General features: G+C 36.8%; 1 protein-coding gene across 1 annotated transcript; it reads right to left on the minus strand.

Annotated features, from left to right (window-relative positions):
• Positions 1–2761: 2761 nt before the first annotated feature.
• Positions 2762–12978, minus strand: Dera (deoxyribose-phosphate aldolase). The gene is made up of 7 exons (XM_045770122.2): positions 12846–12978; positions 11260–11409; positions 10780–10971; positions 9676–9810; positions 7573–7814; positions 7214–7323; positions 2762–4652 (listed from the first exon to the last, which is right to left on the minus strand). The coding sequence occupies exons 1-7, from the start codon at positions 12874–12876 to the stop codon at positions 4556–4558; spliced, it is 957 nt and encodes a 318-aa protein (XP_045626078.2). The 5' UTR covers positions 12877–12978; the 3' UTR covers positions 2762–4555.
• Between the last annotated feature and the right edge of the window lie 290 nt (positions 12979–13268).

The raw sequence follows: 13268 nt of genomic DNA on the forward strand, positions 1-13268 counted from the left end.
TCTACTAAGGCTTTATATAATTTTATATACAAGTGAGCTCATTGACAAAACAATGTGTATTACTTAAGACATAATATATATATATCCACAGTGCAAAATAATAAAGTTTGATTTGGTTTGCGGGATTCTAGTAACGGATGCTTATGCCCTTTGGAGGTTACGACCTCAGCTAACGTAGTTGTTTATAGTCTTACATGTAGGGAGAGATTGGCGTAACAAGCTCATTTTTTTTTGTAGTACATATGCAGTTTATTCATATTCATGTTTAATCTTCGGACCTGTTTCCTCATTCTCTGCCTCCCATCCTCCCTCTCTTCTATCATGTTCCCTATCTCTCACTCCCTCTTTTAATTAGTACTCACATTTTCATTTGTGTAACATTTCTAATATTTGGGTTTCTTCAGTGACTAGCATCTGAAGCACCACACATCACACCACACAAACACACACACACACACATTTCTTGTAGTAGATAATGTAGTTTTCAACTACTTGTAGGGACAGGTTCGGTGTGATATCAACCCCCAGATCTTTCTCTCTATTTGACTCTTGCAGGATTTCACCTCCCAGGTGGTACCTTGTGTTCAGCCTTCTGCTCCCTTTGCCTAATTTCATTACTTTACACTTCCTTTAGTTGGACTTTGGTGTGTGTGTGTGTGTGTGTGTGTGTGTGCGCGTGTGCGTGTGCATGTGTGTTTACTATTTGTATTTACTATTTGTGCTTGCAGAATCGAGCTATTAGCTCTTGGATCCCACCTTTCTAACCAATCTATTTTTCCTCAGTTATGTCTACTACAAATATTTCTATCACACACACACATTCCCAAGAAGCAATCTGCAGCAGCTGTCTAACTCCCAGGTACCTATTAACTGTTAGGTGAACAGGTGCATCAGTGTGAAAGAAACTCTACCCATTTGTTGCTGCCTCGGCCAGGAATCGAACCAGGGCCCTTAGGACTACGACCCCCCAAGCACTGTCCACTCAGCCATGAGGCACCCTGTGTATATGTCTGTCTGTCAGTCTTTGTCTGTCTACCCCTTGATGGAAGGAAACGGGTAATTATTAGAATAATGATAATAATAAATATCATAATAATAACAAAACAGCATTATTGCCTAACAAGGATAAACTACAGAACAACCAGATTAATATTCCCTTTGCACAGACCAGTTCCAGCATTCTTACCACCAGAAATGTGCAAAGTTATGGAAAGCATTTTGGCCACCAAAGCCCACTGTTACTTCAATAATTCCAAAATCTTGAAGATGAATGGTTAATAATACGCAGCAGTATGCAAGAAGAAGGATAAAATTACCCCCTACCCCCATCCTCAGAGCTACAGATAAGAGTAAAGGTCATTTCAAGTGATGTGCATAAACAATTATTGCAGTTCAACTCTACATGGACACAATGTTGGTGTTTCAAGCTAGAGTCACTTATATGAACACGCATGAACATCCACACATACACACACACATGAAAATTATAGTTTAATTAAACAAAAAATCAACTATCTCCTCAGACCTCCCCTCAAACTCCCCCCTCCCTGCCCCCACCACCACCAAAAGCTTCTTGACAATACAGTTTACCTTCAACAGTGAACCTCGAGTAGAAAGCACAATGGTTTTTATTATAACATATCACCAATTATTCTCATACTGATGTTAGTTTTTTAAGACAATATTCCTTTAATTTTAATCTAATAAAGCTTTGTCTTATTGATTTATCAAGAGCTCCTCTTCAGAAATGGTTTTGTACACTGATTCTAATAAAGTCTTTAACTTTGTCTTGAGTGCTTTTATTGAGTTCATCATTCACTGATTTACAGCAAGATGTGATGTAGGCTCACTTTAGCATAACCTGGTCGAAATGAGAGAATGGTTCAGGAAGTGTCCAATGGAATTTAATTCAACCAAGTGCAAAGTAATGAGTCTTGGTTCCTGGAAATAAAAGACCCTACAATGTGCTATGCATGGGAGAAGAAACTCCTTCGGAATCAATCAGAGAAAAGGACTTAATGGTCGATATTATATCCAACCTATCAAGAGAATCCTACATCAAACAAATACTATCAGCTACATGTACAAAGTTAGCCAATATAAGAACTGCCTTTAAGAAAGTGAACAGGAAGTCTGTAGAGTGAATGCCACAAATGTCAGATAATTTCTAGAATATGCATCATCAGAATAGTCTTTGCCTCCTTACACATAAAACTTAGAGAGTAGAAATACAATGACAATCATGACATTATATATATGCCAAAACAAGAAGATAGAAGAAAAAGAAGTGATAAGATCACCACTTACAAAATACTAACAGGACTTGACCAAATTGACAAAGAGCTACTTCCTGAAACCAGCTACATCACGAACAAGAGGACACAGATTCAAGCTAAGGAAACAAAGATGCAAAAAAATATTAGAAAGTTTTCTTTTGCAAACAGAATGGTAGATGGTTGGAATAAGCTGGTGAGAAGGTGGTGGAGGCTAAAACCGTCGGTAGTTTCAAAGCGTTATATGACAAAGAGTGCTGGGAAGATGGGACACCACGAGTATGGCTCTCATCCTCTAACTACACTTAGGTAATTACACTTACAGTGATGTGGTGGAGGCAGACTCCATACACAGTTTCAAATGTAGATATGATAGAGTCCAGTAGGCTCAGGAATCTGTACACCAGTTGAGAAGCGGGACCAAAAAACAAGAGCTCAACCCCAGCAAGCACAACTAGGTGAGTACTTAGGTAATAGAAGCCCACTCAGAAAGGCATTGAGGTATTATTTATTAATCTTAAAATTCGTCATTTATTTTTAATGTAATACAGTACTCTTTAGGAATATATAATGACTCTTATTACATGACAGAAAAATCATTAGCTATATCTAAAAGTGTTCTGCAGAAAATAGGTTGTATTTGAATTAGTACACTTCCATATTTAGCATAAAAATATATTTTTAGAATTTTAATATGCAACTCAAATAATCATACATAATCAATTAACAATATTTATAAAAATATTATCCATATTTGAAGGCACTGGTTTCTATACTCATATATTTATTCTAAACTCATTAACAGAGAAAATTGTAATACAGTACTCTAACCCTCTAAAATCCATATCTCCACATAAGGCTAGACCTTACAAAATCCAGACATTCTAAGCAATAGACCAGTTTGGCAACAAACTGTCCCACCAAAAATTCATATCCTGATTTTTGAGTTACCACTGTGAAACCCAGATCATGAATAGTAATCTTTAAATGTTTCTAGCTTCTTTTTCTAGTTTCAGATAAATAGTTTCTTCAGATTTTTGTTATTCTTCAGTTATTCGTAGACATACTTTAGTGTGCTTGTATCGATACAGAAGAGTGACTTTCTCATTCATAGGCTTACTGAGTATGTAGACCTACTAATAATTTACCACCCGTTTTCATCAACCTTCTCTCTGAATACGTTATTTACAAGTTGAAATCTATGGTATTGAGGAAGAGCAGCAAGGGTAAATCTGATAGAGTATGAATAATGCCCTAACCATAGATAAATAAGCAGACTTACTGAAAAAAGTAAATAATGACTTGGGGAGGCCAGCAGCTGGCAATGTATAGCTTTGACAATAGTACTGTTTCATAAAAATCAAAGAAGCACCTCATGAAGTTTTGCAAAAAGTATGGTATTTAAGTGAGTATGATACTTTGCACAAGGATGTTTCCCAGTAACTCACTCAACTTCGTAGCTTGGGGGTAGCTGTAAGAATGCACAAACCTGAGACATTGAGGACTTTTAAAGGTCAGTACATGTTAAATGTCTAGTGGTAATTTATGTTAAAAGGTCTGTTGAATGTGCAGCTCCAAAGAGTAGAGTGCTATAACCATACTGTGCTGCCACTTGTTTACCAAGACCAGCTTAAGCTGAATAATGTACATAAAGATTATAAATGTATTTTTTTTTTAAGAGCAGAATTATTATTTAAATGCACACCACATTCTTTATATATGTTTTTTTTTATCTAACTATGAAGAAACATTGGTTCGTTTACTACAGGAAAACTACAATAATTCTAGATATAAATAACTGGTAAAGAAAAATATTAAAAAAATCTGTATTTCACAAGAATTCAGATCAAGCTTGGAAAGGCAATTAAAATTTTGGAGTTGCCACTGTACTGTAGAGTCCTGTAGTAAATAATAAGAGTACATAATTAAATAAATCTGTGAAAACGATGTACATTTCCATCATCTAAACATCAAACACATACTGTTTAACCACAACAAATTAGTGCCATTATGAAAGTTTAGTAAAATTAAAGATTTTCCTCAATTATTTTATCTGTATATATCCTTTGAAATATAATTACTGTATGGCGCATTTAACATTACATTATACAGAATACGTAACCCCCAGACAGAACACATTGTACTGTTGCACATGGAAGCAATTAATGGAAAATATTTGAATGCTACTTATTTGAATGCTACTCAAGGTGCTTTCAGTTCTTATTAGATGGAAGCCTACTAGGTCATGAGAGGCTTCAATGAAATAGTCACTAAGTAAATTTCTAGGCCATGGGAAGCTCTGATGTGGCTGCATAGCGTCCATACACATAATGGAAGAGTTGACGTTCAATGTCGGCCAAGAGACCTGATGCTCCAATCCTGTGTTGGAATTTGAAAATGGGTTTATTATCATTATTATTATTATTATTATTATTATTATTATTATTAAAAAAATCACACTCAGCAGATGACTTATGACTCTTTGTTAGCAGGCTTAGAGTTCTCCCTTCCCAAAGCTCAACTTAATCCTTCCACTGTGCGACACAGCTGAAGCCATGGAGGCCAATTATCGGTAACCTGCATGACATGGCTAGAGCCGTTTTAAAGTGCCGATTTAAAACTCCCACAGGATCACGGGGAGTTTTAGGAATCCTCAGCCCTCCAGAAAAGATTCCATCTTGGACAAAAATTGTGGGCTTCCCTCTTGGGTGTTTGGGTCTCATTATTGAAAGGGCAATCACAGGTAGCACATGCTGCAGCAGCTAGTGCCCACAGTATCACATATTATGGATGAAATAAATACCTGATTTTTTTTCCCTAATGGTAAGTGTCATAGAAGATGCAGACTATGATAAGGACCATGTACAAAGTTCAGGTATCAGTCAACACAATGCTGGTTACGATGTTCACAGTGGGAGGCAGACATTCACAGCCCACAGCCATGGTTTCATCCATCTGTGAATCACGAGATGGAACCTCACATTCCTCTAAAAAATAAACTTGTGGAAAATTATTCACATTCCTCTAAAAAATAAACTTGTGGAAAATTATTCGTATTCATGATTTAGTGACAGGAATATGATAATAGCAGTATTGTGGCTAGATTTAGCAATGTGCTTTGAATATTACAGGCAGTTTGCTACATCATATGGCTTTGACTGATGGCATCGTCTGCTAGTAGAATGTGCCACTATGCTGTGCTTGGATCTCGTACCACATCCACCAGAAGTATTTGCTGGTTTGTTATGGTGCATAAAAATGTAGATACTGTATATATGATGTGTGTAAACAGTGAAGTAACAGCAAAACTGCACATTCTATTATTTAAAGAATTGTCCACAAAGTGTCGAGATATTCATGAGAAATATATCTGTGCGCACATATGTTGTGTGCTATTTGTAACATTATTGACAATCCAATGTATCATTACACTTGAAAAAATAATGGTAAATTCCTTGGGAATATATATAAAATGTAATACAGTATACTCAATGCATGTAGTAACACTTTCATGCAAAATATGGGGATTCAAGCGGAACTCTGGTAACTGGTCACAAAATTATTACACCCACCAGAACCTTTTAGTGGCTGTAATGATGCATGAAAAATGTAGATAGTTATATATGACATGTGTATATAGTGTAATAATAGCAAGAACTGTATGTTGATTAAAAAAATGTGTACAGTATGTTGATTGTTCTAAACATATATTGTGTGCATATTATTGATACTAATATATTTGAGTATTTGAATGTTTCCAAACATTTTATTTTTAAATGCCTAAAGAGGCATGCTATTTAATAATATTACTGGGAAAACGAGAGAAAAAACTAATCAGAGACATAGAAATTTTTTTTTTTTAATTTTAAAGAATCTTTATGGCAACTCCCGTCCTACAGCGGAGCCAGCTCGACTGTCCCAGGGCGAATGCTGCACCAACACTCGTTAAACGTGAGACTTGCAGATTTCACCACGGTGAAAATCCTCTTATTTTTGTTTTTACTTTGATCAGGAAATGCATTTTAACAATATTAGAATGAAATTTTTTTTTGGAATAAATTTTGTCTGCAGAGCAAAGTGTTGTAAAGCAGTCTAAGGGGTCAATAAAACTTATTTTGCTAGTTTAATCAACTAACTGGGCACCTGGTTATAAACCTTCTGCCAGATCATGTTCCTGGATAACTGAAAAGTGAGCTGTATGAAGTAAAAGCTCTGAGCCTACTAACTGGTTTTAAAAGTGGTTTGCTCTTGTACCATTTGTATTTTAGCAAAAATAAGCATCTTTTCAATAATTTATTGTTGGAAGAATTGCATCTGCATAAATAAAATTTGATAAAATTCACATGTTCTAATAATACTCTAAACTTGCATGCATTTCTAGTATCATTATCATTAACCATGATACCATCTATATATAGATGGAGATACTAGACAGCCCTGACCGCCTACCACATTAAAGTGGTGCCCCACTGCTCATTGCATTAACACTCCCACACGCAGCATTTCCCGCATGCAAAACGCTCCTCTGCATTTAATAACACTCTGCCAACTCAAATATGCTTAATACCTAGTACTCTCAAGGGAAAGACAGACATGAGAAAGAACATAGAAGACAAGACAATGACATACAACATTCTAAGGAAAACGGACCAAGTACACCAGAGAAACAATGCTTAAAGTGAGGAACAGCGGAATAATGGGACATAGATGAAAACTGTCAACAAATGGGATGAGGTCAGAAAGAACTTCTCCAGCACAACTCAAAAATAAGTTGAATGTATTGGATAAAGATGTTTAGGAAATGGTGTCAGAGAATCACAGTACAGTTTTGTACTGATGATCAGAAGGCCTGATCCTGCAAATAGATCTACGTGCATACACCTATCAACTCGGCTACGGACAACCTAAAGAAAATTCTTCATATTCTCCGATTTTCTCACCTGAACATGTGGTTGTTAAGCCAGTCATTACCAAGTTCCTCCTTGATGAGAATTAGCCACACAAGAGCATCCTTGGCTGCTCGGATCCCACCAGCAGGCTTGAATCCAATCTGAAAAGTATTAATTATTTAACCATTCAGATAGGATAGTAGATATCGGCTAGCAGGAATGTAGGTAAACATACATTCTTGTTGATCTACTCTCTTCTGCATACAGATCTCTTTTTCTAGACAGATACAAAATTGTAGTATAATTTTGTTATGAAATATTTATTATTTGGCACATATGCACATAGGACCATATCCCAAGTCTAAGGGTTACTCTCAAAATAACATGATATCAAGTTAAAGACTCCTCACCTTGTGTCCAGTACGTTCATAGAAATCCCTGATGGCTCGACACATGACAACTCCTACAGGGAGGATAGCATTGACTCCTTCCTTGCCAGTGGAAGTTTTGATGAAGTCAGCCCCAGCCATCATGGCTACAAGGGAAGCCTTGTACACATTGTTCAAAGAACCAAGTTCTCCAACAGCCAAGATGACCTTCATGTGGGCATCACCACAGGCCTCTCGCATCACCTTCACCTCGTCATATAATCCTGCAAACAGTTTTACATATCAAGTTATGATGAGTACATATTCAGACACCAATTTTTGTAGAGATGTTTATAGGTATGGAATAGAATTATTTTCAATATTTTACATTATAAGACTCATAACAGTGAAATCATCACCATTTCAATGAGATCTTCAGGAAAAATTTTAAGTATTGAACTGGATGAACTATTTTTAGTAATAATCCAAACACATGAGCTAAAATCTCATGTGTTCTTTTCATGATTTTCAAAATACATGATCTTTTCCGGGTAATATACCTGGAAAAAATCATCAAGGCAAATAGGGGAACCTTCAACAAGCCGCCGACTTCCTGTCCTCGTCGCAGCCACTAGGGTTAGTGGCCCTCAGGTAAATCAGGTAAAAATAAAAACTTCATTTTCATTATTAATTTGATTATTAATTTTGATTCCTCTTAATATCCGCTCAAAACACAGGTAAATGTAAAATGAAGCTTCTATTAGCTCTGTGAAGAGGGAACATGTGGTGTTGGCTATCGAATATACAACAGTGGAAACATGCTTGCCCCTAGCCTCACAAGCGATATAGTCTGAGTTTGCCGGTTTACACAGCAGTAATTGGGAACCTGCTTGCTAATTGATTAGTTGTCATGTTCAGGGAAAAACTATTGGGTAAGGCTTACCATAAGTTATGGGAAGGTAATGTTCTAAGCCTATTAACAGGAGTCAGAAGCCATTTATTCCTGTACCCACTTGTGTAAACAAAATTTTTAAAATGAAAACATCGCTGAGAAAATTACACAGGTAAAAAGTGAGCAGGAAAAAATCTTAATTTTAAAAAATAAAGTTAATCCCTATGTTCTTTATGGCAATAGTTAAAGTGATATGACAATAGGCATCGGCAGGTACAGTTCTAAATAAGCTTAAGGGAAATGTCCATGTTGGGCACGTTATGTATGAGAGCCAATTTGGCAAGACAGTGTCTGAATGGTTTTTTTTTTTTTTTTGCAAGGATATTCCATCACAGGCCTTAAGCCTCTGGCTGGCATTGAAGAGTTAAAGGCTGGAATGATTATTTTAAAAGATTAATCTATAGTGCCTAACATGATACATAGCACTGATTGTGTCTGCAGACTTAACACTTTTTATTTGTTCTTTAACGCCCGTCATTAAAAGTATGGCCAGTTTCTCCAATGTACTGGGTAGGACAGGAGGAACAGGAAACTGAATAAACACCAGCAGGATTGGTAGTAGGAGCAGCCGCATGAACAAGATTACAATGAATTGTACTGGTTTGTCAATGGGCAAGTTTTGCATGACAGGGTTTAGTAAGGTTTTTGACTTCACATATGAACAGCATAGTGTTTCTAGTGTTGGAAGAAGATTTAGGATAAAAAAGCTTTTGTTTAGCTTGAGAATAGGAATAGTTGATCAAATTTAAGGGATAATGAAGGCGAGGAAAAAGAATTGTGAACAGAAATATCAGAATCAAGAAACTGAGGGGGGGGAGCGGGTTACTAATATGCATAATGCCTAGAGAAAGAGGGAGACAAGAGCACTTTTCTTAACAGAGGGATAGTAGGAAAAGAAATTAAATGTACAGAACATACCATTGTGAATAAGCTTATGGTAGACATAGAATGGAATGGAGGGGGGGGGGGGGGAAATCCTGGAAGACTGACTCTTAGAAACCCAAGTTGATTCTTGAAACATTTGGCAGAACACTCAAGCAGGAAAACTGTTTAAAAGAAGATTGAGAATCAAAGAAATTGAACAGAATAAGATGCTTGTGAACAGAATAAGATAATTTTCAGATTTGTGAGATTGGAAGTCTAATGGGAATTATTTTTACTGATCTTACTTAAAGGTAATCTCACCCACTAACCTTTCCAGTTGCCAAGGAGAGCCATTTCTCGACTGATAACAATATCAATCTCTCTTGCACCATCTTCTACAGCTAAGCGTATCTCTTCTAATCGAGTCTTCAAATGGTATTGTCCAGATGGGAAGCCTGTTGCCACTGTAAAGATGGAAGCTGTTGAATGAAACTCCAAGAGTCATCACACCTAAGTTATGCACTCCATACCATGAAAATTATGCAGCCCATATTTATCTTAACAATGGTGAATCTTCATTGATAAAATATAATTGTTTTAAATATATTAATGCATATAAAATAAATCTTAAATGTTGAAAATGTTTGCTTATTACAGTGTCAAGCACTTAATAGTGTTGCAGGTCTACCCAAATTATAATGGGATTGTATAAAACAAATTAGAAATCTGCATCCATGCCACAAGAGAAATGCAATGTTTACACTCTTGTTGTATGACAAAACATCCTATCACTTTACACATGCTAATATAACTGGAAGCTCATCTCACATGCCAACACTGAAGTAATAATTGTGCATGTTACAATCAGCATGGACAAGAAATATTTTCTATAATTCTCTGGGAGGAAGCACTGCATTAGTCAATAGAACTGACATTGCATATCTTATCTGGTGCCAATACCATGGGTAAAAGGTCAACTCAGCCCAGGGCCTTACATGGTAGAAAGGATCACTATGTGTATGCCATGATCAATACATATTTCAAACCTATATAATAAATACTAATAATCATAAAATAATTTTATATCTAAGATACACATAGGAATACAATACAGTATTTATTTAGTAGGTAACAGTAGAAAAGCTGCACATTACATAAAGCCACTAATATGAACAGTATTTTGGGCATAAAAATTTGTGATAATTTAGGGTTCAAGTTTAATGGGAACTGCCAATTAACCTTGCTGAATACACCATGAAAAAAAAAGAAATCAAAACAAATATTTCTGAAACCAATATTTTTTTGCAAATTAAAAAATTGTTTTGCAGCATATGATAAGTCACATCCACCAAGGACATGAATAATGAATTTTATTTATTTATATATACAAGAGTTCTTACATTCCTGCAAGGAATGGCTAACCCCCCCCATACCTGCTGCTACAGGAATATCTACTCCAATCTTCTGCAACGTTTTTAGGGCACCAGCTACTCGGGCAGGGTACACACAGACAGCCCCACAGGTGATGCCAGCATCCTCCATACCCATGGCCTTTATTATGTCGTGACGAATGGGGCGTGCCGCTTTGTGGCACAGACGTTGAACATTGGCATTGGTATCATCGCCTGTTGAGTTCGGAATTATTATTTGTAGCACTGGTAATCAAATACAGTACTGTACTGTACTTTATAATCACAAACAGAGAGCTTGTAAGAGTGAGAATAGACAAGCATATATGCCAAGGATAGAGAATAACATTTTCTACTTTAAGGTAATTTGATAAAAAATCAAGCAAAACCAAAAGGGTAACATTTCTTATTAATAATTTAATAATCAATAACAATTGGAATTTATTATTATTTTTTTCTTTATTGCACAGTCCAAAGTTAATCCAGTCACTAATTTTTTATTACCTGAGAGAGTTGTAAGATCAATGCAGGTAACTGCTCGTAACAGCCATGCTGCCTGCCACTGTTTCTTTACAGTGCGTTTTGTGCCCAAAGTCTCAGCTCGTCTCTTGACTGATGGCAGATTAACCTGTACACTGTTCACCCATGCTAAATCTGTTGAATGTAAAATTATTAAGTCTAATCAGATACATGCCAATTGTGCTGCAGGACAAGCCAGAAGATTTTACATTTCCAAAGCTACATTGGCATAGTCTCATTTCCTATAGTGCAGGAACCATGTGTCCACCCTGCTTTAAAGGACAACCAGTCCCTTACTTGTGCTCGATTGTCCAGAAAGGCAATAAGTATGGCTAGTTGGAGAGACGTAGGATACTTCATACATAAAATGGTCTGCTGCCTACTTTTAAAACCAACATAGCTCAATCCAACCTAGTACCAACCCAATCCAACTTAGTGCCAACCCAACCCAGCCTAGTTTTACCTAAACTAATGAAAAAATCATTTAAATTAGAAAATGGACTATACAACTGTACAAGTTGTACAATAATATGGTGTTAATCATGACAGTAATTAACACCACATTATTCCATCTGTCAGGAAGTTTGTACTTAGGCTTATCAAGGTCTTCCTAGGCCAGTGGTCCCAACGTTTTGTTCCAGTGGTTCCTGCCTGCGGACCCCCCTTACAGCCATGTGCCAGCCTGCAGAGCTCAATAAAATAGAGCTAACAAAGACAGAGAAGCCATTACAGCCCTAACTGTGCAACAAATACTGTACTACATACATGAATTTAAAGCACTGATATTCTCAATTAAAATTGCATGTAATTAAATAACACGAGTCATGCAATTTAACACACTCATAACTTGTTCTTGTTTTGTTAAGAGGACAATACAATACAATAAACAATATTAGATTCATGGTACCCCAGTTGGGAATCACTCCCTTAGGATGCAACCCACAACAACAGCCCAAGTCCAGGGTACCTATTTTACTAGAAGGTGAATAGAAGCATCAGATGAAAGGAAACATGCCCACTTTTTCTGTTCTACTCATGACAAAAATTCTCAGGGGAATTTACAGGGGTAGATAAGGATGGATTATTTAACACGGGGTGGTACACGCACTAGGGAACACACGTGGAAGCCGAGTACCCAAATGAGCCACAGAGACACTAGAAAGAACTTTTTCAGTGTCAGAGTAGTTAGTAAATGTAATGCATAAGTTAGTGATGTGGTGGAGGCAGACTCCATTCAGTTTCAAATGTAGATATGACAGAGCTCGAGAAGCTTAGGAATCTGTACACCAGTTGATTGACAGTTGGGGGGCGGGGGACCAAAGAGCCAAAGCTCAGCCCCCCGCAAGCACAACTAGGTGAGGACTGAGTGGGTCGAGGATGTAGACGAGACCACAGGACTCCCCCTCGAACACCACATTGAGGTATCCTTGAGGCTGTCCACGCAGGTTCGTACAGCCGTGTCATGCTTTTCAAAACACCGGCAACACCTACGAGGAACACATCACTCGGCTGTAATCCTCCAGGAGTAATTAAAGGGATTGCATCAAGGGGAAATAAAGAGATAAGCTCACCTAAGCCAACGCCTGGGTTTCTGACAGCCATGTTTACAAACTCGACCAGCTGATTATATCAGCGTTGCCAGATCCGAATTGCTGAAATTCGCTAGAAGTAGCGAATTTATAATACGAATAGCCCAATTTTTTGTTTAGCGACTGATACGGGTTTCAAAGTAATATATTTTAAGGCATAGAGTATACTACACGATTTTAATTATTTTATTAATATTATTTCTGCATATATAATACAAAAATATTCATATATTGTGATAATGGGATATATAATGTGGGATAATTATAATGTGATAATGGGATAGCTTACCAATTTTCAATTTCTTTCTTTATTATGCACCCCATACCCATCCCGTGAGCGGTGGTGTAAAGGATTACAGAGGCACATAATCAGTTCAGGAACTGAACCCTCTAGTTTGTTTAGCT

Source organism: Procambarus clarkii, chromosome 10 (assembly GCF_040958095.1).
Source record: "Procambarus clarkii isolate CNS0578487 chromosome 10, FALCON_Pclarkii_2.0, whole genome shotgun sequence".
Lineage (NCBI taxonomy): Eukaryota > Metazoa > Arthropoda > Malacostraca > Decapoda > Cambaridae > Procambarus > Procambarus clarkii.